The sequence below is a fragment of the Bos mutus genome, chromosome 10, assembly GCF_027580195.1.
Source record: "Bos mutus isolate GX-2022 chromosome 10, NWIPB_WYAK_1.1, whole genome shotgun sequence".
Classification (NCBI taxonomy): Eukaryota; Metazoa; Chordata; class Mammalia; order Artiodactyla; family Bovidae; genus Bos; species Bos mutus.
In genome coordinates, this window is record NC_091626.1 from 17,144,409 (window position 1) to 17,170,598 (window position 26,190).

General features: G+C 38.9%; 1 protein-coding gene across 1 annotated transcript in view; it reads right to left on the minus strand.

Annotated features, from left to right (window-relative positions):
* Positions 1–17,696, minus strand: part of UACA (uveal autoantigen with coiled-coil domains and ankyrin repeats) — an 87,121-nt gene extending 69,425 nt beyond the window's left edge. Inside the window, exon 1 of the mRNA XM_070377362.1 lies at positions 17,445–17,696. Within this exon, the coding sequence (XP_070233463.1) occupies positions 17,445–17,525 (81 nt within the window). The 5' untranslated portion in view covers positions 17,526–17,696. The remainder of the gene's footprint in view (positions 1–17,444) is intronic.
* Positions 17,697–26,190: the final 8,494 nt, after the last annotated feature.

A 26,190-nucleotide genomic window follows, 5' to 3' on the forward strand; every position in this document is an offset into this window, starting at 1 on the left:
AATTTCTTTTAAAAAGAACAAGTTCAGTCATAGTACTTAAATACAAAGCAAGCCAAACTCAGAGGTTCACTCTTACAATAAAAAATTTGCTTAGACTTTTCCAACAATATAGATATAACACAGCCTCACACATTTTATAGTTTGTTATTCCATTCTCATCTTTCTCTTTAACGTTTGGAGGAAAGATGAGCTTTTAAATAAACCCATGAGTTTATTATTTTAAAAGGCCAATTTTTAAACATTTCATTATTTCTCAAGTGAGAGTATATGGAAAATACAGAAAACGTTTTAAATAGCCTACAATAAAATTGATTTCTATTAATTAATGGCAATAAGAAGAACTGGCACAGTGGTAAAGAATCCACCTGCCGATGCAAGAGACACAAGAGATGCAAGTTCAATTCCTGGGTCAGGAAGATCCTGTGGAGGAGGAAATGGCAACCCACTCCAATATTCTTGCCTGGAAAATCCCACAGACAGAAGAGCCTGATGGGCTCCAGTCAATGGGGTCACCAACAGTTGGAACCAACTGAGCCACTGAGCACACGCACATGTTATGGTTTTGCTCGGGAGTTTTGTGTTTTTTTTTAGTTTCTGCATCACTGTGGACTATGACGATAATCTATGAATTGGCCTCCCCACTCTATCTGTGCCCCTTGACTACTTGTAAGCTACAGTTTACACTCTACACAGTAGTCAGAATATTTTTTAAAATCGAAGTCAGATCATATCACTCCTTTGCTATTACTGGAGGCAGTAGTTAGTATTCTCAAATATTTAACCTGAAAGTGATATTAGGAAACAATCAAGACAATTCAAACTGTGGGATGTTTTGTAAAAAGCAAACAAACAAACAGAAGAATTGGCCTACTGGACTTTTTAGATTGGGATCCAAATACAATCCAAAATCCTTACCCATGATCTGTACCTGCAAGAGATCACTGACAAAATTTCCTTCCACTTTCTCCCCTTTGCTCACCTCACTTCAATTTTAATGGTCTCCCTGTTTTTAAATTACAAAGAAAACAAATACAATTGCATCTCAAGGCTTTTAAACAAGACATCTGCCTAGAATTATTAATAATTAGAAGAAAAAGCAGATACATTCATTCCCTTCAAAAAGCTTACTATGATAATTTATCAGTTTTCCACTGCTGCAAAACCAGACAGAGACTTAAAATAGCTACCATGAATTAATATTATTGCTCATGAGTCTACACGTCAGCGGGGCAGTTCTGCTGTGCTGGTGAGGCTGGGTAATCTCAGCAATGCATGTGTCTACCGTCAAATGGCCTGGCTGGCTGGACTGGGATGGCCTCTTTCCCATGTCTGGTGATTGCTGAGATGCCTTCTGGGACAATAGGAGCAACTAGTAACCAGCAGTCTAGCCAGGCAAGTGTGGGCTTGATCACAAGAGAAAACAGAAGCCATGAAAGGCCTTTTGAGACCTAGGCACAACACTGTGCAAAGCAAGGCGCTTGTACAACCTATATTCAAGAAGCAGGGAAACAGGCCAAGTCACATTGCAAAGACTATGGATACGGGGAAGGGTAGAGAATGGAACCATTTTGTAATCAGTCTACCACACATCACACCTGACAAGAGCACGATTTCAAAACGCTGGTTCATCTAAGATGTGGGGGTGAGGAGAATAAAATATACACAGGATGATATAAACTATGTGTTGCTATAAATCCTATAAAGCATGCTTTCTCAACCTTGGCACTATTGAAACTCTGCGCCAAGTAAGTATCTGTTGTGAAGGGTGTGTCCTATGCACTCTAGGATGCTTAGCAGCATGGCTCCCTGGCATCTACCCACTACACACCAGTGGTACACTCCCACGTTGTAGTAACCAAAAGCGTCTCTGCTGCTAAGTCGCTTCAGTCGTGTCTGACTCTGTGCAACCCCATAGACAGCAGCCCACTAGACTCCACTGTCCCTGGGATTCTCCAGGCAAGAACACTGGAGTGGGTTGCCATTTCCTTCTCCAATGCATGAAAGTGAAAAGTCAAAGTGAAGTCGCTCAGTCGTGCCCAACTCTTAGCGACCCCATGGACTGCAGCCCACTGTCCATGGGATTTTCCAGGCAAAAGTACTGGAGTGGGGTGCCATTGCCTTCTCCGAAAAGTGTCTCTAGATATTGCCAAATATCTCTCAGGGAACAGAAACCACTCATAGCTGCGAACCACTGCTAAAAAGGAATGAAATAAAGTATGGACAACTTGGTCTTATTCCTGCCAATATAACCTAATTTTACTTTAAAAGGCCATTCAAATGAGTCTAAAAGGTAAACTTTATTTACGGATATATAAAATGTATACCAAATTCTTAACAGTTTACATATTAAAAATTCAAAATTTCACTGATAATACTTAAGATTCCTGCTAATTTAACCAAAAACACAACCATATTTCAGCAATCAATATGAAAGAAGTTAATTATCAGAAGTTCAACTAAACTAATAGTACTACCTCTAGGATTTGGCAACCCACTGCAGTACTCTTGCCTGGAAAATCCCATGGACAGAGGATCCTGGTAGGCTATGGTCCATGGGGTCACAAAGAGTCGGACACGACTGAGCCACTTCACTTTCACTAGATTTAGTATGGTGCATAAATAAATCCCAGATTGGTTTATTATTTATATTTTACAACAAATAAATACCAAGAAATGGTGATATTTCTCTCCCAATCTCCAAAGGTAAAATTCTGTCTCAAAACTACAGTTCATGTCCAATCCTCTCTCTCCCCCTTTCAAGGCAATGGCAATATACATCCCATTTCCACCCCTCACTCTAACAGCAATTACAAAGATGAAACACACCATGAAAACCTCTGTCATAAATTACAGGAGTACAAAGTCTCAATAAAAGAAGGAAGAAAATAACAAATCAGAACATTCCTGGGCATACTGGAAGACCTTGCAGTCACAGTCACGAAATATTTATTGATCTAAACTGTTCTGACAATATTTATGTTCTGGAAATGCTACATACAAGCCAAACTACTTCAAATGCATAAACTAAATATCTTCTAACTTATATTCATATACATATCGGTGATAGCATTGGCCAAGTGAAGTCATATATACAAGAACCAACTTAAAGACCCTCCTTTTGGATTCTCTGGGCAAAAATCTAATAATTTCTCCTTCAGAGAAAAGAAAATGGGATAACTTGCTAACCCAGTGATGCACCAATGAGCAGGGCTGGGACCAGGGTAAGGGGAGTAAAGTGCTAAGGACACCAAATTTAAGGAAGGGCTCATCCTAATGGCCAGGTAATAAGCTAAAATGTGAGGAAAGCAACTGCTGTTTTAATCTTACCTCCGGTTCAGCAGGGATTGCACTTAACAGCAGGAAACAGCACCCTGATTTCCGCATCTCCAAGTTCTGTCCTGTCCTGAGCCTTGGCACTTATACCTTTCTCCTTATCTCTGAGAGCCCTCAAAGAACCACAGGGCCTGCCTAGACTGTCAGTCTGATGGTACCAAACAAGGAACTGGGGAATCCAGCAAAAAGAGTCACCCACATGGATACAACTGGAACACCTAAATTTTGAAGGTTGGGGGAAAAAAAAGGGGCATTTCAGGAACTCCAAGATTGTCCTTTATAAAGTTGGCCTTGCGTTTATAAGTGGTTTATAATTTTTAAGCATGTGTATTAACACTTTCAATGGAAATGTTATCATTTTCAACATCTTTTCCCAATTATCACTATTTAACTGAATCAGTGTTATCAACTAGAAACACTGAAAAGCAATAGAATACCTTGTGGTTAGCAAAATTAGTTTTAATAAATCAGTTTCAATCCAAAAATAACTATAGGGTAGGAGTTCATCTTCATGATGCAATACTATTCTTTTCCTACTTATGGTCTTCAACACTACTGAGGAGCAGACAAAGGAAATTTATCTTATAAGTTAGAATCACTGACAAGAAAAACCCTACATGATAGTCTCATTACATAAAACGAGACACTTTTTTGTCTCAGGAGTAGACCCAAACACACCACCACGCCCAGAAGTGTTTGTCAAGGGTCCTAAGTATAGTTCCTTCCTCTTTTGTGACTCACCCTTTCCCACACTATCAAAACAGTTCAACAGCAGGAATGCTATTAGATCTAAGCAATTAGGAAAACTGCTGTTCCATTTCCTCAACTGTGCAGAGAAAGAGTTCTGATAACAAAGCTTACCTTGCCCAACCCCCTGCAATAATGCCAGTTATTAAGGCTAGATCACTTTAAGTGCCTTGGAGACCAGTAATGTTTGGTACAAGTCCTTTCACATCTTTATTTTAAAGGCCACATGTAAGCAATTTAAATCTATCTTTTCAACGGCCACCTCATGACCCCTACACAGAATCTCTTTTCCAAAACTGTGCAGGCCTATGTGTTCCCCTCAACAACACAGGACAGCAAAGGCTACTTCCTCAGCAAATCAGTGATGGGGTGAATGCTAAGGAATATAGGGGTTTTAGCTTATTGCCAATGGGCTCTTTCTACCAATTATCTTAATTATATACATTCAATAATTAAGGCAAGGGAAACCACTCAGAAGCTTTTTACATGTAACACTTGCCAGCAAGAGTCTTTGAGGCCTATGGACTTACATGTTCCCAGTAGTAAATCCCCAAATAAAATTAAGCTGTTAGTTTTCATAAATAAGTGTATTAAAATTATATTAATATAAATCTATTTTAATTATAAAAATTAAAATCATAACAAAGAAGTGAAACATAAAACCTTCATAATCCATAACGATGATCACCTTTGTGTATTCCCCTGCTGGTCTTTTCCCATGTGAATTTTTATATGACTATTATCAAGTTGTACCTATATTTTTTATTCTGATTTCTTTCACTTATAAGATTTCCATTTCTTCCATAGAATTCATTTATATAGCAAAATAAGACTATGGCAAAAGTCTTACATTGTTCTACTGCTGTGTAAAAAAAATTACTACAAACTTAGAGGCTTAAAAACGAAACTTATTTATGAGTTCACAGGTCAAGTCCAGTGGGGTTGACTGGGTTTTTTACTTAGGGTCTCTCAAGGCCAAAATCAAGATGCCAGCCAGGCTGGGTTCTCGTCTGGGAAGAATTAACTTCCGGTTCATTCAGGTTATTGGTAGAATTCCGTTCCCTGAAGCTGTAGGTCAAGGACTCTTGTTTCCTTGGTGGCTGTCAGCACAGAGCCTCTCTCTCAGCTCTTCAAGGCCTCTTGCATTCGTTCACACATGGCCCCATCCATCCTCAAGCCAGCAACAACATACCAAGTCCTTCCTGTCCTTCAGATCTCTCTGCTTTCCAATTCTGCTGTGAGCCAGAGAAAAATCTGTTTTTTAATTCTCATGTGATTAGAATAGGTCCACCTGGTTAAACTCCCTATTGTCTAACTCAAAGTCCAGTTGTTAGTAACCTTAAACTACATCTGCAAAATCTCATTTGCCATGTAACAGACATAACCATGGGCATAATATCTCATCAAATTCAAAGTCCTGGGGATTAAGGTGGGAAATTAGGGAAAGCCATTTTTAGAATTCTGCCCACTACCTCTCTGTCACAATAGAAAATGTATTCTAACTGTGGATAACAGTCAAACTTTAAGGTCCTTTCTAATCCTAAAATGCTTTTTAAAAATCTAATATTTAAACAAATTACAGAGATAAAGTGAAGGGCTATTTTAAAACTCATTAAGAAAATCAAATTATATGAATTTAAAAATTAGTTACATTAAAAAGGGAACTGAACTTTCCCCTAGTTTAAAAAAAAAAAAAAAAAAAGACATGTAAGACATGTTTTTGCAAAATCATCACCTTTTGGAGCCAATTTTCTACACCAAAAGGCAAAGCATGGCTATAGAAATAAAGGTTAGTGCCAAATCATAATGACTGGGTAAACCAGACGTGAAGAACCCTAACACCAGTGACAGCTTCTATAGTACAAAACTCCAGTCTGATTCTTGCTCTAAAGAGCAGAGGAGTAAACCGGCCAAATGAAAACCTGGCTCTTAGGCTATTCCACCCAAGGTTCATTAAGGAAAACGACGACTAAAGATACAACCCAGGGATCAGGGTAGCAGCGCATCTCAGAGGGATTCAGCCAACTGACTTTGGTATGAGACAGTCATGCCCACCACAGAAATCTAGCCATAAAAAAAAAAGCAAAGGGGAGGAAAAGCAAAGAGGAAGCGAGAAGGAAGGAACCAAACCAAACCAAACCAAATCTGGCACAAAGAAAGTACTAAATAAATATGTGTTGAATGAAAGCATAACGTAATAGACAATAATATGTATGTTAGCCTTCAGGAACTTCACTCCTCTGAACAGAGAAGACAAGTCTTTTAAATCTCAGCTACTAATGGGCTAACCATTACCAATAGGCTACTGATAGACTGACAGTGGGGTCCAAGGTGGGGCAATCTGCAAGGGACTGGAGAGCAGTTCCTGAGAGTGAGAGAAGAAAATGAGGGCAAACAACAGAAGTTTTAAGCCCAAGAAAGAAAGTCTGACAAATATGAGCGGAACTGAAATTTTCAGTCTCAAAGTAATTATAATTTATACAATGGCGGATATATCAATACAAGTAGATATAGTATGTTCCACAACAGAATTCCAAAGATTTGTTCCCAGCAAAATAAGCCAGATTCTGCCTATCTGTATTAACCGGTGGGAAGAGTACACTGATAGATATGAATGATATCATGGAATGATAAGCTCATACAGTGGTAAATATAAAATACTAACTATAATGTGATGCAGTGAGGCCAAAAAAAAAAAAAAAATACCAACTATAGCTTCAACTCTATCAAATACAAGAGTAATGTCTTCCACGGCTAGCAAAATGCTCTAAATTGAGGGTTCTTATAATGCTTATAAGAATTATACAAATTGCTTATAATGATTATTATAAACAATGTGTGCTTATAATGCTTATAATGTGCTTATAATGTTTTACTAACATAGCATGTTAAGCTTTCAAAAGTATTTTTCAAACAATATCATCAGAACTTTGAACTATTCATCCAAACTATGAATCAGTGTACTTTAAAACAAGGCTAAGATGTTAGGATACAGGAAGATGGAGATGGCATTCTCTCCAGCCACCCCTCCACTCCCACCTTGAGAGTTACTACCTCCAGTCTGGGACTGTACCTTCCCCACACTGCATCATCAGGGGCAGGGGGCTTAGTGGGACTTGCTCAAGGCAAGTTAACTGTATGACTGGCAAGTCACAGCTTCTCTGGTCTCAGACAACCCATGTTTCTCTAACGTATTCTCTCTTCTCTGTCCCATCCAGCACTGTTATGATTCAGGCCCTCACTAATCCTTGCCTATCCTATGGTAGTAGACTCATAGACAATCTGCCCACCTCTAAGACAGACCCCCTCAAATCCATCCTGAACACAGCTACACAGTAATCCATCTAATAAAACACCTGTGATCATATGATTCGCCACTTCTGCGTACACAGGACAAAGTCCAACACTAACAACTGGCCTATTTTAAGCCATTCCAAGATTTAGCCCCAACCGCCCTTCCTGACTAGCTCCCCTTCAATCCCTTGCTGATTATTTTGGTGGCAAAAAGCTGAGCTGACAATCCAACTGCCCCTTCCCCCAACTCCAACATTTCTTCCCTTCATGCCTCTGTTCTTGCTGTTCCCTCTGAAAGGAATGTCTTCCTTTCCTGGATCACTCCTACCCACTTCTTTTAGCTTCAGATGAAGAGGCTCATCCTGCAGACTGGTGGTTGGGGCTGCCAAGGGGTAGGTGAGAAGAGCTGGAAAGCAACTGCTTAATGGGTACAGGGTTTTCTTCTGGAGTGATGAAAAAGATTGGGAACCAGAGATGGTGCTAACACAATACTGTTACTATATTATATGCCATGGAATTGTTCACTTTAAAATGACTTCTGTTGTGTGACTCTCATCTTAATTTTAAAAAAAGCAGCAGCAGCCCAGCCTACAAAAAACACAGAAAACCTTCACCGACTCCTCAGCCCCAGACTGGTTCAGCACCTTGTAAACTCCTCTATCACAGCACTTATTACTTTGTTTTATCCATTAATAGAGTTCCCACACAGTATTTTGAGCCTCTTTATCTTCCTCATCTTCTCATCTCCCTGTGCTTAGCCTAGGCCCTCAAGAATTAATTTTTAATCAATAAAAAATAGAGATACCACTTATCTCCCTGGGGGCAAAAGGCTAGGGGCAAACAATCTTTTGAAGATCTCAGTTCTATAAAAAGCCTACAAGAGCATGTATTAATTGGAAAGAAAAAGATCAGGAAGACTGCTATTTATCTAGTTATAAAGGACAAAAATGGAATGAGCTCAGGTGAGATTTTTCAGGGAGTAATGAAAAGAACCACCATTTATTGAGTTAACTGCAATTATTAACCCCACATTCCAAATAAGGAAACAAAATATATCGAAGTAACTTGCCCAAGGTCATAAAGCTGATTATTGGGAGCAGCAAGATCCAAGTTCAAGTCTACCAGACTGCAGAGCCTGACCCTAGGACACTGCCACACCAGCTGCCCCTTCACACTGCTCCAGGCAAAGTTTCAAAAACTATGCATAGTTGGGCCCACAGTGTGCCTTTTCTGAGGCTGAGAAAACACTCCACATTCCACATTTATCTACTTATCCATTGCCATGAATGTTGTTTATATTTTATAAAGTGTTTTTAAAATACAAAATGTTAATTTTTTAAAAGAATCCAACAGTCAAAAAAATAGAGGTGAATCATAAAAAAATCTCCCATTTAAAAAAAAAAACTTCTCATGTGTCATTCAGCGAGTGTTTGTGAGCTATTTCTCATGTACACAGCAGAAAAGATCAGAGTGCATCAGTCTCACTAGAACCACAGGCATAAGACTCCCACACTAGAGAGGCTGCGGTATTTTCATGATACCCCAACCTCTACCAGGCTAAGTATCATGTGGATGAGAAAACCACAGAATAACCAGAACAAGCTAGAAGAAAATTTACACACACTTTTTTTTAGTTTAGAAAGCATGATTGTTTTATGTCCTTCCTCCCTTCCGCTCTTTAATAATACCAGAATCTGGTAAGAAAAAAATTAACCAGAAGTCAATGAGACTTTTTAAAACATGTTTGTGCATCCAAAAGGAAAAACTTTACTACAGAAGTAATGTCGACCTTGACAACATATCAATAAGGTCAATATTAAAAACATATCTCCCCCCACCCCAAAAAGCATATACCCTTTTAGACACACATGTACACAAGCATGCACTCACATGCACACACATACACACACCCCTTTCCAGACAGTAAGCCAACAATTTTTAGTTCTATTGGACACTCAGGACTTACTTCACCCATACATCCTCCAACTAATGCTAAAGCCAAGGATGATGGGATAATCTATTGGGTGAACATACACATATATACAATAGCAAAAGGCAAAGAGGATACAATATGACAGTATTAATATCAACAATTCAAGACAAAATTATAATGGGACAAATTCAAGATTTTTATAATAACTAGTTAGACTTTACAACGAATATAAAGTAGCCAGGAACCTTAAAATATCAATTAAAACAAAATTAAGTACATAAAGCAAAAACTGTTTGAAATATAAAGGGGAGAGGACAGAAACGCAACTATAGTCAAAGATACACTACTCTCAAAGCTATGATGGGCCATAAAATAGCAAAAATAGAGATATAAAGCTCTCAAAGATCAGGCATCAACAGAAAGAAATGGTCAAATAACATGCAAGTGCAAGAGCCAATAATCACAAGAATATTGTCGCACTCCCTGGAAAATAAAGACACAGATTAAAGCAATAATATTTTGGCTGATAAATAAACATGTTTTAAATCATAGTATGATTATTGGAAGGGTATGGGGAATGCAACTGCTGGATAGAACACAAAATGGTTTTGAGACTTACCATAAAAGGTCTTGCTTCTGCCCAAATACCCTGCCTCCCAATATTTTAGGTCTTTGGCTTAAGACACAAATGTCATAGCTTTCAGTTTGAAATTGTATCAGTTCACGATGGTTAAAAACATGGTTCCAGAGTCAGACCACCCGGCTCTCCACTTTTAGCCATAGCACCTGGGCAAGTAAATTATTTAACGTCCATCTATAAAATGATGGCAACAGTACTCACTTCTTAGGGTTAATGTGAGGAGTATGTGAGTTCATGTAAAGCACTTAAAATGATGCATGGACATCCACGTTCAATAAATATTGGCTATTGGCACTTGGACTTCTTGTATGTCATTTATTTTTAAGAAAATTCACTAGCATTTACTGAGTTCTTCTAATGGGACATTTGAATCTGCTCAAAGCATTTCAAATTATTTGTAGTTTTAAGTACAAAATGTCTTAGAATCAAATATTATTCAAAAACATACACATATCATTACTGTGGCATTAAGGTCACTAAATGCTAAGTGGATAACAAAGAGGTACTATGGAATCTTTCAATAAATATCATTACCTGTGGTTTAAAATCTGATGAACAGAACTACAATTGACTTGTTTTGTTCTTTATCTTCAATTATATTTTGTTTTCTAAAATGAGCATGTGTGACTTTTATGGGGAAAAAAAGATTTTTAAAATCTATAGCCATTTATCCTCACTGGTTCAGTCTAATATCTACTCTCTCTCAAGGGCACTGCCAGTCTGATTCCATTACATAAACACAGCTCATCAAATCCCAGCCTCGGTCAGAGCTTTAGTCACGCAACTGCACTGGTTCATGTTTTACACTTCATTTTAGAGACTACACTCTGTGGAAATAAGTTAGTCCACATCAACAATAATCAGGATTCCTGAGAATAGAAAAAAGCCCAACAGACAAAACTGTTTTTGTAACTACAAACAAGTGAGTTTACCCTTGTGTTTTTGTGTTATATTTTTAAACCTTAAAGACCTATTACTTTTTCCAACTACATAAAAGCTATGTAAAGCTTTTAAATGTTGTATGACTTAGGAAGAGACACAATGCATATATTAGCCTATCATTCTGCTTATAATTTCAGGAAGTACATTTCAAACATCTATTTTTAGGCAAATTCATTACAGAAATCAATTTGATTTCGCTCACGCAGATAGCTCACGCAGGTAGGAATTTTCACCAGTCTGTTAGATCCCTTATGTGAGGACAGACAAATGTTTGCATGATCTGTAACAGGACACTAAAGGTTTCCATATGATACTGATACAGAGACCACATGAGTTATGTTTAAATCTAATATTCTGGGATCTAGATTTCTTCAACAAGGATACAACCATAAGTGAAACAGGGCTGATGAGAACAAAACTTTGCTGGCTGTTAGCTAATTCTAGAGGAGAGGGGATGAGAGGGAACATGAACTTGTTATTAACAGGATAATTTCTGAAGATGAAACTTAAACTGACTCTAGTCAGAGATCCCTCTAAACAATGGTTAAAACTTGTCAAGAAATTCGAAGTTTTAATTCAAGGCAAAAAAAAAAAAAAAACGAAAAAAGAAAGAATAATCTTCCTTTCACTCTCCTCGCAAGCTGTCACCCTCTAACTCCTGACTTGCACTGAAATCCTTCTCAGTAACTCATCTGCACCATCCTTTACACGAACACCAAATTTTGTTTTCAAACCTAATACGCCCACAATTGGCTATATAATTTCACGACTCCAAAACATTGTGCTCACTTCTCTTTTGCCCTCAATGCCCTTCGAACTCTGTCTGACCATGTTCAAGCTTCACCTTTCTACCTTTACCCTCGACCCCACCCTATACATTTGTGCTCTCACAGCAATGTATACACACCTATATTACGGCTCTTAGCATACTAGAGTACTATTTTATGTCTGGCTCTCTGAAACTTCATGAAAATTATGATTTTATCTTTCTTATTACAGAAGTTTTAAAACATATACAAAATAGTATCACAAAAGTAAATACAACAGTATCATTATCCAACCGGTTACAATAATTATTAACTCACAACCATTCCTATTTCAACTATATCCCCCACTTACTTCTCCCACCCACCCACAGATTATTTTGAAGCAAATTCCACACTCCACATCATTTCATCTGTAAATAGTATACTCTCAAATGTTTCTCTGAAAGACAGACCTCTTTATAAATGTAACTGTGTTACCAGTGCTGTCACACTTAAATCTTTTAAAATAATAATATACTATCAACACAAATTCAGATGGTGTTCACATTTCTTCCATTGTCTTATAAACTTTTATTTTTACAGTTATTTAATCAGGGTCAAATGAGGTCTACCACCGTAGTTAGTTAATATGTCTCCTAAATCTACTAATATATAGATTTCTCCCCCATTTTTTTTCTTCTTCTTAGAATATATATTTTTTAAGAAACTAGGTCACTTACTCTAGAGTTTTCCACGATTAGAACTTTGCTCATTGCACCCCCATGTTTCTCTGTCCTCTGTATTTTCTGTAAACTGGTGGTTAAGGTCTAGAGACCGATCATATTCAGGTTTGGCATTTTTGGCAAGACAATTAGTAGCAATGAACATTTCCATCAGGAGATAAACTATGTCCAACTGCCTTTCTGAGACATTAGCAGCCACTCATAAATGCCTGTTGGCACTCTATAGCCATTGATTCATGAGGAGCTAAAAAACTATGATATGATTCTATCATTCCATCTTAATCTATTAGCTGGGGTAAAATACCTTTAGTTACCCTGAGAAAAAGCACTAGTTTCATTCTTTCTCTTTATTTTAGTCCTGATCTTTGATGACTTCTTTGCCTTCTAGTGTGATGAAGGATGCCATGGTCATCTTGCACATTTTCTGCTCCCAGTTTGGAATTATCCATATCTTCAAAGAGGACCTAATTATTAATTCAGTCTTCTTGAGCCTAGCTTATGTGTGCCATAAATGTGCCACAAATGTAAAAAAGCAGTTGCCTTATTACTAATGAATTAAAATTTGAAAAATGTGTATGATGTGGAATAAATAAATGCACAATCATTACTCCACTGTTATTAAAAGAAGTAATTAAAATGCTTAAGTACTCATCATTTAAGTTCTTGGACTCATTATATACTAAAAGACATACCAAAGCAATTCAACCTTCCTGCTTTGGTATTATAATAAAGTTCAGCAATTAAAGTCAGCACGATGCTGAGCAAAACTGCTGCTGGGTTGAAATCCAAAAGTATAAAAAGAGGGCTTCTTTACTGCGATCTTCCTGCAAGAAATTCTTCCTGCAAGAAACCGCAAGAAATACAACACAGGAATAATCCTGGGAAACTATCTGAATAAAGTTTTAATTAAGGTAAACATTTTGACTAAAGGTTGGCATCTTTAATGAAAATGAGTAAACACTGCTCAATTAAGTATCATGAGTTTAAAAACAATTTGTGATCTTAATTTTCTTATTACCACAAAATCATCAATACAAAAATAACAATAACATCCTTTCAAACACACCCATATCACCAAGTGGAAAACACAAATGCCTCATTCTCAAAATTACAACTAAAACAAAGTAATGCTTAATCCTTTATGCTTTTCAAAACATCTCAAACTTCTGCTCTTGGTGGGAACCAAAAGAAGGTTTTTGAAGATTTTTCAGTTGCTATATTTATAACTCCAAATTCTTTTAGAAATACCAAAATGTTTTTCAGGGTACTGAGACATTAATGAGATGCTTTAGAACATATTTGGTTGCTGATTTATAAAATTGATTGCCCCATTTTAAGAGCGGCCTAAAGAAATGGCAGCGAAAATTGTCACTGCGGAACTTCCCAGGTCAGAGATTAGTAGTATAGGTACAATTTAAAGCGGAACCTCCTTCCAAAATGTGTGCTTGCAATACGGGTTTGCAGTAGTCCTTTTAATTACTACTCAAATTTCCTAATCTGAACTAGGTAAAAATGGAACAAGCCTCTTCTCATTGTACATATAATTGTACACATAATTGACTGTACATATAATTGACTAGATCTGAAGTAGCATTTATAGTTATTTAATTATCCCTTTCAGAAATCTGAAACTCCAATTTAGTAATTAAAAATAAATCTGACAACAAAAATTGTCTTATGATTAAAAGATGCAGCTATCTCTAGATTTAGCTAGTAAAGGACACTTACATGTATTCTATGCACAATTTAAAATTGTGAACTATATTTATTCATGTGTATAAACACACCCTTTTTTCGTGAACTCTAAACTCACTGACATATTTATAACCACGGTACTACTCAGAATATTTGAAATTCCTTATATAGCATATAATTATAATTTAGCATGTTATGTTAATATGCTGTATTTTTCATACTATAATATCATAAAATATTTACATAGTTCATTTCTAATGTGTCTCCAGATAAATACCTTAAATACTATAAATGCATGACAAAAACTATTTATGAAATACACTTTTTAAATCTTTAAAGTTGTACAAATTGTGATCATCTCCATAATGATTAAATGAATGCTTTAAGATTCAATTAGGCAGCCACAAGGGGGAAATGGAAGAGAAGGAAGAAAACAAGATGTATACCTCTTATCTTACACCAGAAAAAATTCTATATGGATTAAAAGTTAAATATTTTTAAAAATGAAACAAAGACTAGATGAAACCAGGGAGATTTTTCTTTATTTTTGTTTAATATTGCAGAGTGGAAAGGCCAAGATAGAAAAAGTCACAAAATAAAAGGCTGATAAATTCAACTGTATAAAAATAAGCCACACTCTGCATAGCAAAAGCCACCATAAACAAACTCATTAGACAAAAAACCAATTAAGAAAAAAAATTCATATTGAAAAGGCTAATTTCCCTGATATAATGTACATACAAATGAAAGAAATTGACAACCCAATAGAAAAATGGAAAGAGTAAACTCTTCACAGAAAAGAACATGGAAGGGGCTCTTAAAAACATGAAAAGATGCTCAGCTTCACCCACAGTAAAAGAAATGCAAATTCAAACTATCCTGAGGTACCATATTTACTTATCAGGCTGACAAAACTTAACAATTTGAACAAACTTTAAATAAAAGCATGGGAAATGATACTTTCTTATACACTGGGTACATGATGCACAGAGGAAATTCAACAACATTCTTTAAAATCATACATGCACATGTCCTTTAATCTAGCAATTACACTTTCAGGAATTGATCCCGCAAGTATACACACACATGCTTGCATATACACAGGCTTACTCATCATAGCATGATGTACATTATAGCAAAGATTTGAATGGGGATGCTCTAAATGGGCCTAGATTCTACAGTTTAAAAAAATATATGGAATAGCAAGTACAGTGTATTACCATTTACATAAAGGGTGAATACTTTTATTAATATTTGCTTGTATATGCTAAACTCTCTCTGGTGGGATATACAAGCAATTGATAACACCAATGGCCTCTGAGGAATGGTGGGGGCAAGCAGAAGAACTGAAGTACACAGGTGGGAGAAGGGCTTTCTGCTGTAAATAATTTTGTTCCTTTTAAATATGTTACATTATCTATTTAAAAACTAATAAATTTTAAATAACTCTGAAAGCAAAAAGATTTTTTAAAATGCTCAATCATAACAATACATACACATGTGACCAAATAGAACATTAGGGTTTATGGTTTATGCACTGAAAAGCAGAATCTATTTCCCCTGTTCCTTTATTAAACTCTATCAATGTTTAGTTTGGTTTTATTACTCATCACACTTACATATTTTCATTTAAATATTTTACAAAATGTATTCGAAAATTTAGCTAAGACTGAGAGATGTTCACTTTTTCTAAGCAGGTAGGTTCTATTTTTTTATACCATGTACTCTTCTTTATTTTTTATGACATTATTTTTTAAAAAACAACAATGCCCAGTGTAACAAGTGCTAAAGATTTACACTCAGAAAGATGCATTTTCTGCAAACCGGCATGCTGGTAATATCAGTAACAACTAAATACTCTGCATCTCTAGAAGAGAAAACAGGCTAAAATTAAGGTGTACAAACTTAGTGCAAACCAAATGGGGTAAACATTGTGAATAATGCTAGAAAAGTAACTGTTAAAGCTGAAAACAACCTGCACTACAAAGAAACTGAATCTTCAACTCAGCTATGTACAGTGATCTGATATCACTAAATCACTAATCTGTCAATTATTTTCTTTTAAAAAATCTGAAAGTAATCGTCCCTTCTATGGGCTACTTAAACGACTTCATGCCATATTAACCAACATCAAAGCATCAAATATCATGCTATCTGAAACTATCCCCTCTTTTTTTTTTTCAATTGGGAAGTAAAGAGCCAAGTTTCACCACAATTTCCTTTAAGCCCAAGTAAAATCATCCTAGAAGTAGTCAAGTAGAGAGAAGGGCATAATTCTGAATTCACTCAAAAACCAAAGCAGATTAATGAGTAGTCTCAAAAAATGCATTTAATCATTTGGTAAAACCTATGTTAAATTATTAAAATCTGTTTTATGACTCCACAGGGACAACCAGGCAGTTTGAGCATTACACCTCGTAAACGTTTCTGACTCTCAAGACTTTTAAAATAACGTTTATTCCAACAACATATAATGTGGAAGATATAGCCATTCTTCTACTTGCCAAATTATCTAAATCCCAACATCTGCAGTCAGGCTGTTTCTCAACATTTCTGTTCTCCTGCCAACTGAAGAGAGGCCCTGAGAACTTCTTAGCTTGCAAAGGCCGGGCTGCGGATCAGCGCCGAATGCAGGTCTGCCGGGGGTCTGTCTGTCCCACAGGTGAGACTTAATAAGACAATTTCCCAACTTCACCACCACTTTCAGGATCACCACCCATTTGGGGCTTTGTCTTTACAACTACGCCAGATGCATCTGCATCACTCAGAAATCAAACTTCTGCGTGTTTGATTCTGAGTCCCAGTGACCCAGCGACAGCGGCCAGCACACGGCGTCCACCCAGCCCAGCAGCGCTCACCCACGAAACGTCCGGAGTCTGGACGGGGCGACGCCGGGTCCACTGCTCTGCCCACCTGGACTGTGGGGCGCCAAGCCCCCGCCGGACCCGCAGGCCCGGGGACTGAGGGGCGTCCGCTGTGCCCAGCAGAGCCGGGACGGGCCTGAGCGCGCGTGGGGTGCGGGGGTCAGCCGGGGAGAGGGCAGGGACTAGGGTCACCGGAGAAGGGCCGAGGTGGTGGACAACCCCGAAACACCGACTTGAGTAAGAGCGAACAATTCGATCCTAAAGGCCAGGAGCTGGGAGACCTAAGGGTGAGGGGTGGGGAAAGGGGCCCAGAGAGCCCCGGAGGCAGCGGCGGGGAGGGTCCCCGGGGTCTCCGGGCCAACGCGGAGCCTTGGTCTGAGGAGGGAGGAGGAGTCGCCGGGGCCGACCCAGCGGGACACTGTGAAGGAAAGCCGAGCAGAGACGGGCTCTGCGGTTCGCCGGAGGGCAGCGCCGGGCGCTCGGGCGCGCACTGGCCATGGAACTCACCGCGCTGACGGCGGCGGCGGCGCCGGACGGCGCGGGGCCGGGCGCGTCCTGCCTCCTCAGGCGGGACTTCAGGCTCTTCATGGCCAAGACCTGGCAGTCCCACTCCCGCCGAGCGCGGCGCCCCCGACCTGCGCGCGAACCTTAAAGTCCGCCGGCTGGAAACGCACGGAGGCGGCGGCGGCGAGGGCGGTCCCGGCCCCACCTGCCACCTGGGGGCCGCCGGGCGGCCGTCGGCTCCAGGCCTGCGGCGGGACTCCACTCCCACAGCCAATCCGCCCATGATCCTGGTGGGGATGGGGCTGGCTCTGACCAATAGGAATCCGGGAAGGGGAGGGACTTCCCTTTCAAACTTAATAACACCCTTCCTCTCCCCTCGGGAAAAAGTTTGGAACTTCAGCTAGGGAAGCGGTGGAGGTGAGCAGCCGGCGATGTGGAGTGACTCTAGACGCTCCAGGCCGTGGGCGCCACGACTACCTGGATGATGGAGCGTCACATCTAGAGAGAGCATGGAGTCTATCCGACACCAGCTCTCATCTACCCGGACTCCCCTCCTCTTCCCACCCACGTGCTCTTTCCCAAGTAAATTTCTCTTTCTTCCGTCTGATCCCAGAAAAGACTCTTGGTCACCTGCACACTCACCGGCTTCCAAGAACAACTTCCCTTACATCAGTTGATGTTTCGCTAGACAGATCCCAGTATCTGGAAACAACTACTCGCATCCAAAACTCCTGGAAAAAAAGAAAAAGAAAAAACAGACTTTGAAGAATAAGGTAATAAGGTTGTACAGAAGGATTAGGAACAGACTGAAAACGTTATAGAAAATCAAAGCACGTGTCATGTGCTCAATAATTATTTGTTGAGTCCAGAATCTACTGCTTTGGAGGGTAAGAGTTGAAAGTTGGACGGGGAGAGCTTTAATCAAAAATGACCCACATGGCCAAAGTGATACATAAAAAGCTGTCAAAGAAAAAAACATTGTCTTTTTTCCAAAAAAATGATGGTGTTTCCTGTAGAAACACGTTACAGGTGAAAGTATACAATGAAATTAATTCATCCTGTCCAGAAATCTGGATGGATAAACAGGCAGGTGAGCAACACCCAATAATTTGCTGTTATAGTGACATCTTCAGAAGTCTTCCTGGGAGTCAGTTTTTCCCAGGAAAATATTTATTCTAGCATTCACCCATTTGAAAAGATAAACAGTCCACATTTCCCACTAACAAAGGACTCTTTTTGTCTGAAAGGTCAGTTGCTTCTTTGGAGTTTCCTTAGAATAACTAAAGATTTTATTCAAATAGTGTAAGAAGGTTTTCAGAACTGTTTTGGAGAGACAACACCCCTGTGTTTACCCTTAACAAAACACTAAGTAACAGTTAACTTCTTTACTTTAAGAGAAAGTTATTAAATTTTCTCTTGATTAGTTCTATGGAAGTAAGTTTTCTTCCACCTCCTTCCTCAAGATCTGCAGTCATTCAGTTTTGTTGGCTCTTTATAGTGTCTGTGGATGGCTAGTTACTCTCTGTCCTCATCTGCCACTGCAGATCCAAAATAATCTCACACCTGGATGTTATAGAAGCTTTCCAACAGAGGTTGCTGACCTCTGAACTACCAATCATCACAAAATTTTACAAAATAGTCCTTCTTCGTTCAAACAGCTTCAGGGCTAATAAAATTTAACTCTTTTACTTGGCATTTAAGGCCGTATAATATGTACCCAATCCTGTTCTCCAGCTGATACTCCAAGCAAACTCTTCAGCCCATTCCTCAAACATGGATCTTGCCTTTTAATTTTCACATCTTTATGCATGCTAATCCTTCCTCCAGTAATTTCTCTCTGTCTACATTCATCTAACAAAATTCTACTGCCCCCGCCAAGAATGATCAGAAGAGAGCACAATGGGAACTTCTGGAGTATTGTACTAGTCTATCTGGTTATATAACTAGTGTGCGGATTACATAACTAATGTGTTCAGTTTGTATAGAATCAGTTAGCTTGTAGTCTTTATGATATGTGCACTTTTATATATACTTGAATTTAAAAAGTTTTTTAAATTCATACATCCATTTCAAGTGTCCTCCCCTGTAATAGAGCATTTTCTGATCGCTCAACTGAAAGTGATTTCTCCAACTTCAGAATGATTAAATTGAACTACTCAGATGATACTAACACATATGTTCTTAACAAGCATTATTTCACTGCTGCTGCTGCTAAGTCACTTCAATCGTGTCCGATTCTGTGCGACCCCATAGACAGCAACCTACCAGGCTCCCCCATCCCTGGGATTCTCCAGGCAAGAACGCTGGAGTGGGTTGCCATTTCCTTCTCTAATGCATGAAAGTGAAAAGTGAAAGTGAAGTCGCTCAGTCGTGCCCGACTCTTAGCGACCCCATGGACTGCAGCCTACCAGCCTCCTCCATCCTTGGGGTTTTCCAGACAAGAGTACTGGAGTGGGGTGCCATTGCCTTATTTCACTACTAGACTTCAAACTCTTCAAACCCAGGGAGTAACTGATACATGTTTGAATTCCCTAGAGTGCTCAGCTGGAGAATCCCAGGGATGGGGGAGCCTGTTGGACTTCCGTCTATGGGGTCGCACAGAGTTGGACACGACTGAAGCGACTTAGCAGCAGCAGCAGCAGAGTGCTCAGCATGTGTCAGGTGCTTGATAAATATTTCTGAATAGATTGATGCATTTTTTTTTTGTTACTAACTGCATTACAGTTTGTTGTGTGTATTCATGTAACACAGGATTGGTACCTGCCCTGTGGTGAATGCTGGGTGTCTCTTGAGCATCCAAGTTCTCGGAGTCCTAGTAACTGGTCTCTTTTCAGTTGTTACTGGATAAAGCAAAGGAAGCAGACAGAGCCACAAGTACAGCTTACATCAGTTTCCAAAAATGCGTGGGCAAGTTATTTTTATAAACTGTCTGCATGATGTCCCCATGGTGTCTGTGTTCAGTGGCCTTTGTGGATTTTTCCAGGCTAGAAACTTGATAGCTGTTGTCTGCGAATTCCCATTCGAGAGCTGCTAAGTAAATAGCACTGGTTTGAATGTGCAGTACATCTTTTTTGTATTGATCTGGAAGCTCCCCACATGAAGTAAAGGCACTTTTATTAGTATTCAGCCAGATAGGTTTTGTTTTTTTTTTTAACCATTATCACTATTATTTATTTTTTATCTCCCCTTCAGAGCAAAAGACACTTATCAAATCTAGATGGAATTTATTTGGTACCATGCTGAATCTATGTGATTTTTTGGTTGTTGTTTTGCTTCTTATAATATGTGAGATCTGGAAGGGAAATGCGTTTAAAATTATTTTAATAGGTTATACATTCATAATATAAAGACATCTCAAGTAATACAGAAGGGGGAAAGTGAGTCTCCTTACCACCTCTACTCTGGCTCCTGCAATCAAGGAACTTGTATTCTAGTCTGCGGGACAAAGCTAACATACACAGCTCAACTGGAGAGCAACTACTTCCTAAACTATGGTAGAGTGCAGATGTGGGTGGTATTTAGGGAAGGAAAGATCAGGAGAAAGATCGGGAGAATAGCCAAGGTTGGGAGAAGATTCAGTGAGTGTACTGAGAAGGAACACCAAGAAGGCAAAGGATTCCCTGGGGACCAGCCAGAGCAGATAAGAGAGTTCCGTTGGGAGATGCTCGTTGATAACCATGTGATGATAATGGCAACATGATGACAAAGACAAATTAAGCACAGAGAATCAAAAATTTACAGTTAAAATGATCTACTTTTAATCGTGAATTTTATGAATTTTATGCCCAACAACTTCCCTCTTCATTTTCAGAACTTCCTGTCTCCCCTGGTAACCCCGGGGAACCCTGCCAACAAAGTCAGTCAGTAATTCCGTGGAGAATCCCAGGACATCAGTCATTGTCTCCCAGCTCAGATACCAAAGCAGATTAGTGGCAGACCCACATGTGGCCACAGGGTCATGAGGAAAGGCATCTGCACCCACAACTTACAGGGCAGCCCCAGGAATGAGAGACCTGAGGCAGTTCTCACACCCTCTTCTCTTGCCACAGTCAAGACTATAAAACACATTGCATAAGACAGCTTTAAAAAAAAATAAATAGGTCATCTTTGGCACTAATTTTAAACCCATCTGCATTTCTAGTAAGCTCTCCAATGACTCCATCCTGGAAAACTAGAGTGGGAAGAAGAAAAGTAGGGAGAGGCGGTAGCTGCTCCCCTCTTCAGAGACGCTTTAATCTCCTGCTGAGGGCTGTTTTGCGTTCTGCTGTAGCAAGCTTGAGCCTACCAATTATCTCCTGAAGAGGACTGCTTTCCATCTCCCTGTCCTCCTTGGCGTTTACAGACTGTCATTCATGTATGACACATCAAATGTGTCATGAGCTTCAATACTGAAAGAGGGAGCGAAAGAGCAGGGAGAGGCGTTGTCAGGAACAAAACCAGACTTCCCTGCCATAACTGAGCTTACACTTAAAAACAGCCATAACTTTTTCTCTGAACTCAGTCAGAGTTAAAGTCAGAAAATCCAACCCATCTCCTTTGGTGAAAAGTAGCCTTTATTATTGAGTCTTGATTACACAAAGCTCCAGAAATACCACTGGCCTCTCTCTGTGAGACTGATGGCCCTCAGTGTGAGTGGTAGAAGGTCTGGATTGCCTTTTTTAAAACAGGCTACTCAACCTGGAACCCAGATAAATGCAAGGCATTTGGTTCAGGAACCAGTAATCATCCGACTTCCATGATAAACTTTCCTGGATTCCAGACCCTGGATTTTTCTTATCTTGGCCAGCACACCAGGATATTCACAATGAGCCAAAAAACTCTCAAGACTTCAGCACTGTTGAAGAGGAATAGAAAGGTTTCTTGCTTTTAAATTGAAAATATGGTAAATAAAGAATATCTCTATAGAGTTTAAATGATATTTTTGATTGAATACTGACTAGTAAATTATGTTACTTGTATACCATAAGTTGTTCCATGCCAATCTTTGCTACTTAAGCTAATGAAAGAACATCCCAGACAATAAGTCAAGGTGAATCTCACATTCAAATATGCTTGGTAAAGGTCCCAGGCTTTATGATACATATTTAACAATGATCTTACAGTCATTTGAATTAAAACTATAGTGGTTTAGGTTATGCTGAAAGAAAGGTCACAGCAAAATGCTGGATAAATAGATGTTCTAAAAAAGTTATATGTAAACACAGCCTATTATGTATATTAGATACTATATCATTATATTTCACATTATACAAGATTATATTATATTATTATTTTTAAGCATTATTTAGGACCCATTTTTTTTGAGGCAAGTAATAGTGACTTTATTCAGAAAGTCAGCAAACTGAAAATGGAATTCTTCATAAAATAGCTTCACAAATTAACAAATCTTGATGTAAGTCCTAATTTTCGTATAAAAAACTGAACCATATTAGTGTGGGTAAATTTGTATTTCAAAAGGTTAATCTTCAAAATCAGTTACTTGCACAGTATCATACAGGATTTATGTATTATGTGTGTTTGGATTTGGTTACCAAATGACTCAGACTTTTGCTTCCTGTATGAGAAAAGCTTGCAAAAAATTTTTGTCTGTACCCTTTTTTCAAAACTACTTGCATCAATGTTTAAATTACTATCAAAAACTAAACTTTAATTTTGTATCAAATTTCTAAGTAATGCTTAATTACAATGCTTATTTGAGAGAAAAGTTTAAGTTAAGATACAGTTCTTGTGTACAGTGGCACTATCCCACCCTGCACATAAGCAGTAAGGGCAGTTTTAAAAGCATTCTTTAACTATTCAAAGAGATTTGTCCACCCTCATGCCCTCATGAATTAACCACGTATATATTCTTTACATCAGTGATATCAATTTACTATAAGCATCAAGATATTCAATAATAATGGATCAATTTATCCTTTACTTACATAATTGCTGTTTTATGAATGCTGTTGCTACAAGCAAAATACATAAAATAATTAATCAATTAAAATATCAACACACTCTGGACTTCAGAGTTACATTCTAATTTTGTAATACTAAGGAGAAGCATTACATATTATCTTCCATAAACTTCAAGACCATCCCTAGACCTAAATAACAATTAAGAACTATTCCTTTGAATCTTAGGAGGGTGTAGTTCATAAATTACCCTAAGTTCAAGGCATAGCATTTTAAGGCTAAACTGAAAGGCATCTTTCTTCCGCTCCTGAGACATGAAGAGAATAATAAACTCTCAAGTGCATCAGCTTTTTGGCTCATAACCCTGAAGTGACATTCATTGAGTCAACAAATACAAATAAGCCTGACTACCCTAATACCTGAAGGGTTGGGCTCTGATTAGCCAAGTAAATCCTAATTAAAGTGACCTTGGGGAATCCCCAAATATGAATCATAGCAAACCCCTAACAATAACAAAGTTCACACTGCCACATGAGCCCTTATGGCCAGAAAGCTCCCATCCAATATCTCATTGCTCCAAGTAAACACTAGATGTCCACGCTTTCAAAGCTGTCGTTTAAATCACACTTCTCTCCAAAAAGAAACTAAGGTGACATAAAAGCCTTCCCTGATGGTTCAAACAGTAAAGAATCTGCCAGCAATGCAAGAGACCCAGGTTCCATTCCTGGGTCAGGAAGATCCCCTGGAAAAGGGAATGGTTATCCACTCCAGTATTCTTGCCTGAAGAATTCCATGGACAGAGGCTGTTGGCTGACTACAGTCCATGGGGTCACAAAGAGTCAGACATGACTGAAAGGCTAATACTCACTTTTTCAACAAATCTCACTACCGTACTTTCCTTAAGAAAAGTAGGAAATAAACCAGAGGAAGGGACTGTTAAAACAACTATTATTGCTGGCCTGTTTTTTTTAATTCTTCTTCTTCTTCTTCTTCTTAATTTATTTGACTGTACTGGGTCTTCACTGCAGCATAAGGATCTTTAGTCATTGCATACAAACTCTTAATTGTGATATATGGGCTCTACTTCCCTGACCAGGGATCAAACCCAGGCCCCTTGCACTGGGAGCATGGAGTCTTAGCTAGCCACTGGACCACGAGGGAAGTCCCACTGTTCTGGGTCCACAGCTAGGGCAAAACAAAAATGGAAACAATCAGTGACAGCTTTAATATGAGGAAAGAAAGAGGCACAACAGGTTCTTCCCAGAAGTCAAGTTTCCCAGATGCTGCATTCTAGAATATATTTCTCATATGGGTGTGGCGTCGCATCCAGAACAGTGAGCGGTGTGGTGGACAATCTCCTCACTTATGTCTACTCTTGCAGTATTTAGAAATACCTTTGTTAAGCATCCAGGATGTTCAATCATTCACTCAGCAAGTGTTAGTTAGTCACCGATGACGTGTGAGACAGTGCTGAGGAAACAAAGGGGAGCAAAGTGGACAAGGGACTCGCTCTCATGGAGCTTAATTCTCGCAAGAGTGGTGGAAGGGAGGAGAAAATGTAAACACACAAATAAGTGACCAAGATAAATTCAGATAGTGGTACATGAGGAAAATAGGAAGAGTCATGTGCTAGAGAATAAGGGAGGAGGGGGTTACTGCAGATTGGGTACTCAAGAAGGTCTCTTGGAGAAGTGAATTTGACCTCAAGTTTGCATGAGATCAAATTAAGCCTCCTCAAACAGGCTTAAAGGAGCCTGCCAAGTATAGATATGGACAGGACTTCCCTGGCAGCCTAGTGGTTAAGACTTCGCCTTTCGATGCAGGGGGTGTGGGTTCCACCCCTGGTTGGGGATCAAATATCCCACATGCCTTGTGGCAAAAAAAAAACACACCATAAAACAGAATGTTGTAACAAACTCAATAAAGGCTTTTAAAATGGTCCACATCAAAAGATCTTAACTAAAAAAAAAAGTGTAACTGTGGAGGCAGAGGGAACAGCAAATGCAAAGGCGGAGGTCCAGGTTAGTCTGCTGAAGGAACACACTGAAGGCCAGCATGACTGGCACATAATGGGGAAAGAATATGAGCAAGATGAGTGTGGAGATGCAGGCTGAAGCCAACACAAGTAAGGCCTCTCGGGCCAATGTAAGGCTTTGGATTGTTTTCTAACAGGAAGCTAATTAAGCAAGAGATGATGGGATCTTTTTTATATACTAAAAATATCTTTCTATTTATGGGGAAAGAACTGATCATAAATGACCAAGAAGGAAAGCAGGAGGGTATGAACAGGACTGGAACACAGTCTAGAGTTAGAACTAACTTGCTAGTAGACTGGATACAGAGAGGAGACATTAAGCGACTAGGTGGATGGTGGTGCCATTTACTGGGTGGGAATGACTACAGGAGTTCTGTTTCAAAGGGAAACTTTGAATGTTATTTGAGTGTTATTTTTTGGTCATGCTGTTTGAACTTCCCATTGGGCATCCCAGTGGGGATATATTAGTTTGGCCAAAAAGTTCATTTGGAGTTTTCCCATAAGATGTTATGGAAAAACCATGAATGAACTATGTTATGGAAAAACACCAAAAGAACTTTAACTAGACAATCTAAACAGCAGTATTTAACTAGACAATCTAAACAGCCAGAGTAAAACTCACTGGAGAGATGGGGCTGGAGACACAGATTTGGAAATTAAAAGCTAATAAATGAAATGTAAGGCCATGGGACCAGATGAGCTCTATTATGGAAGAAGAGGGCCAAAGGCCAAGAACATGGATACTGCAGCACTTAGAAAACAAGAGAGGAGAGGGTGAGGAGGAGGAGACTGAGAAACAATGGCTAGAGAGCAGGC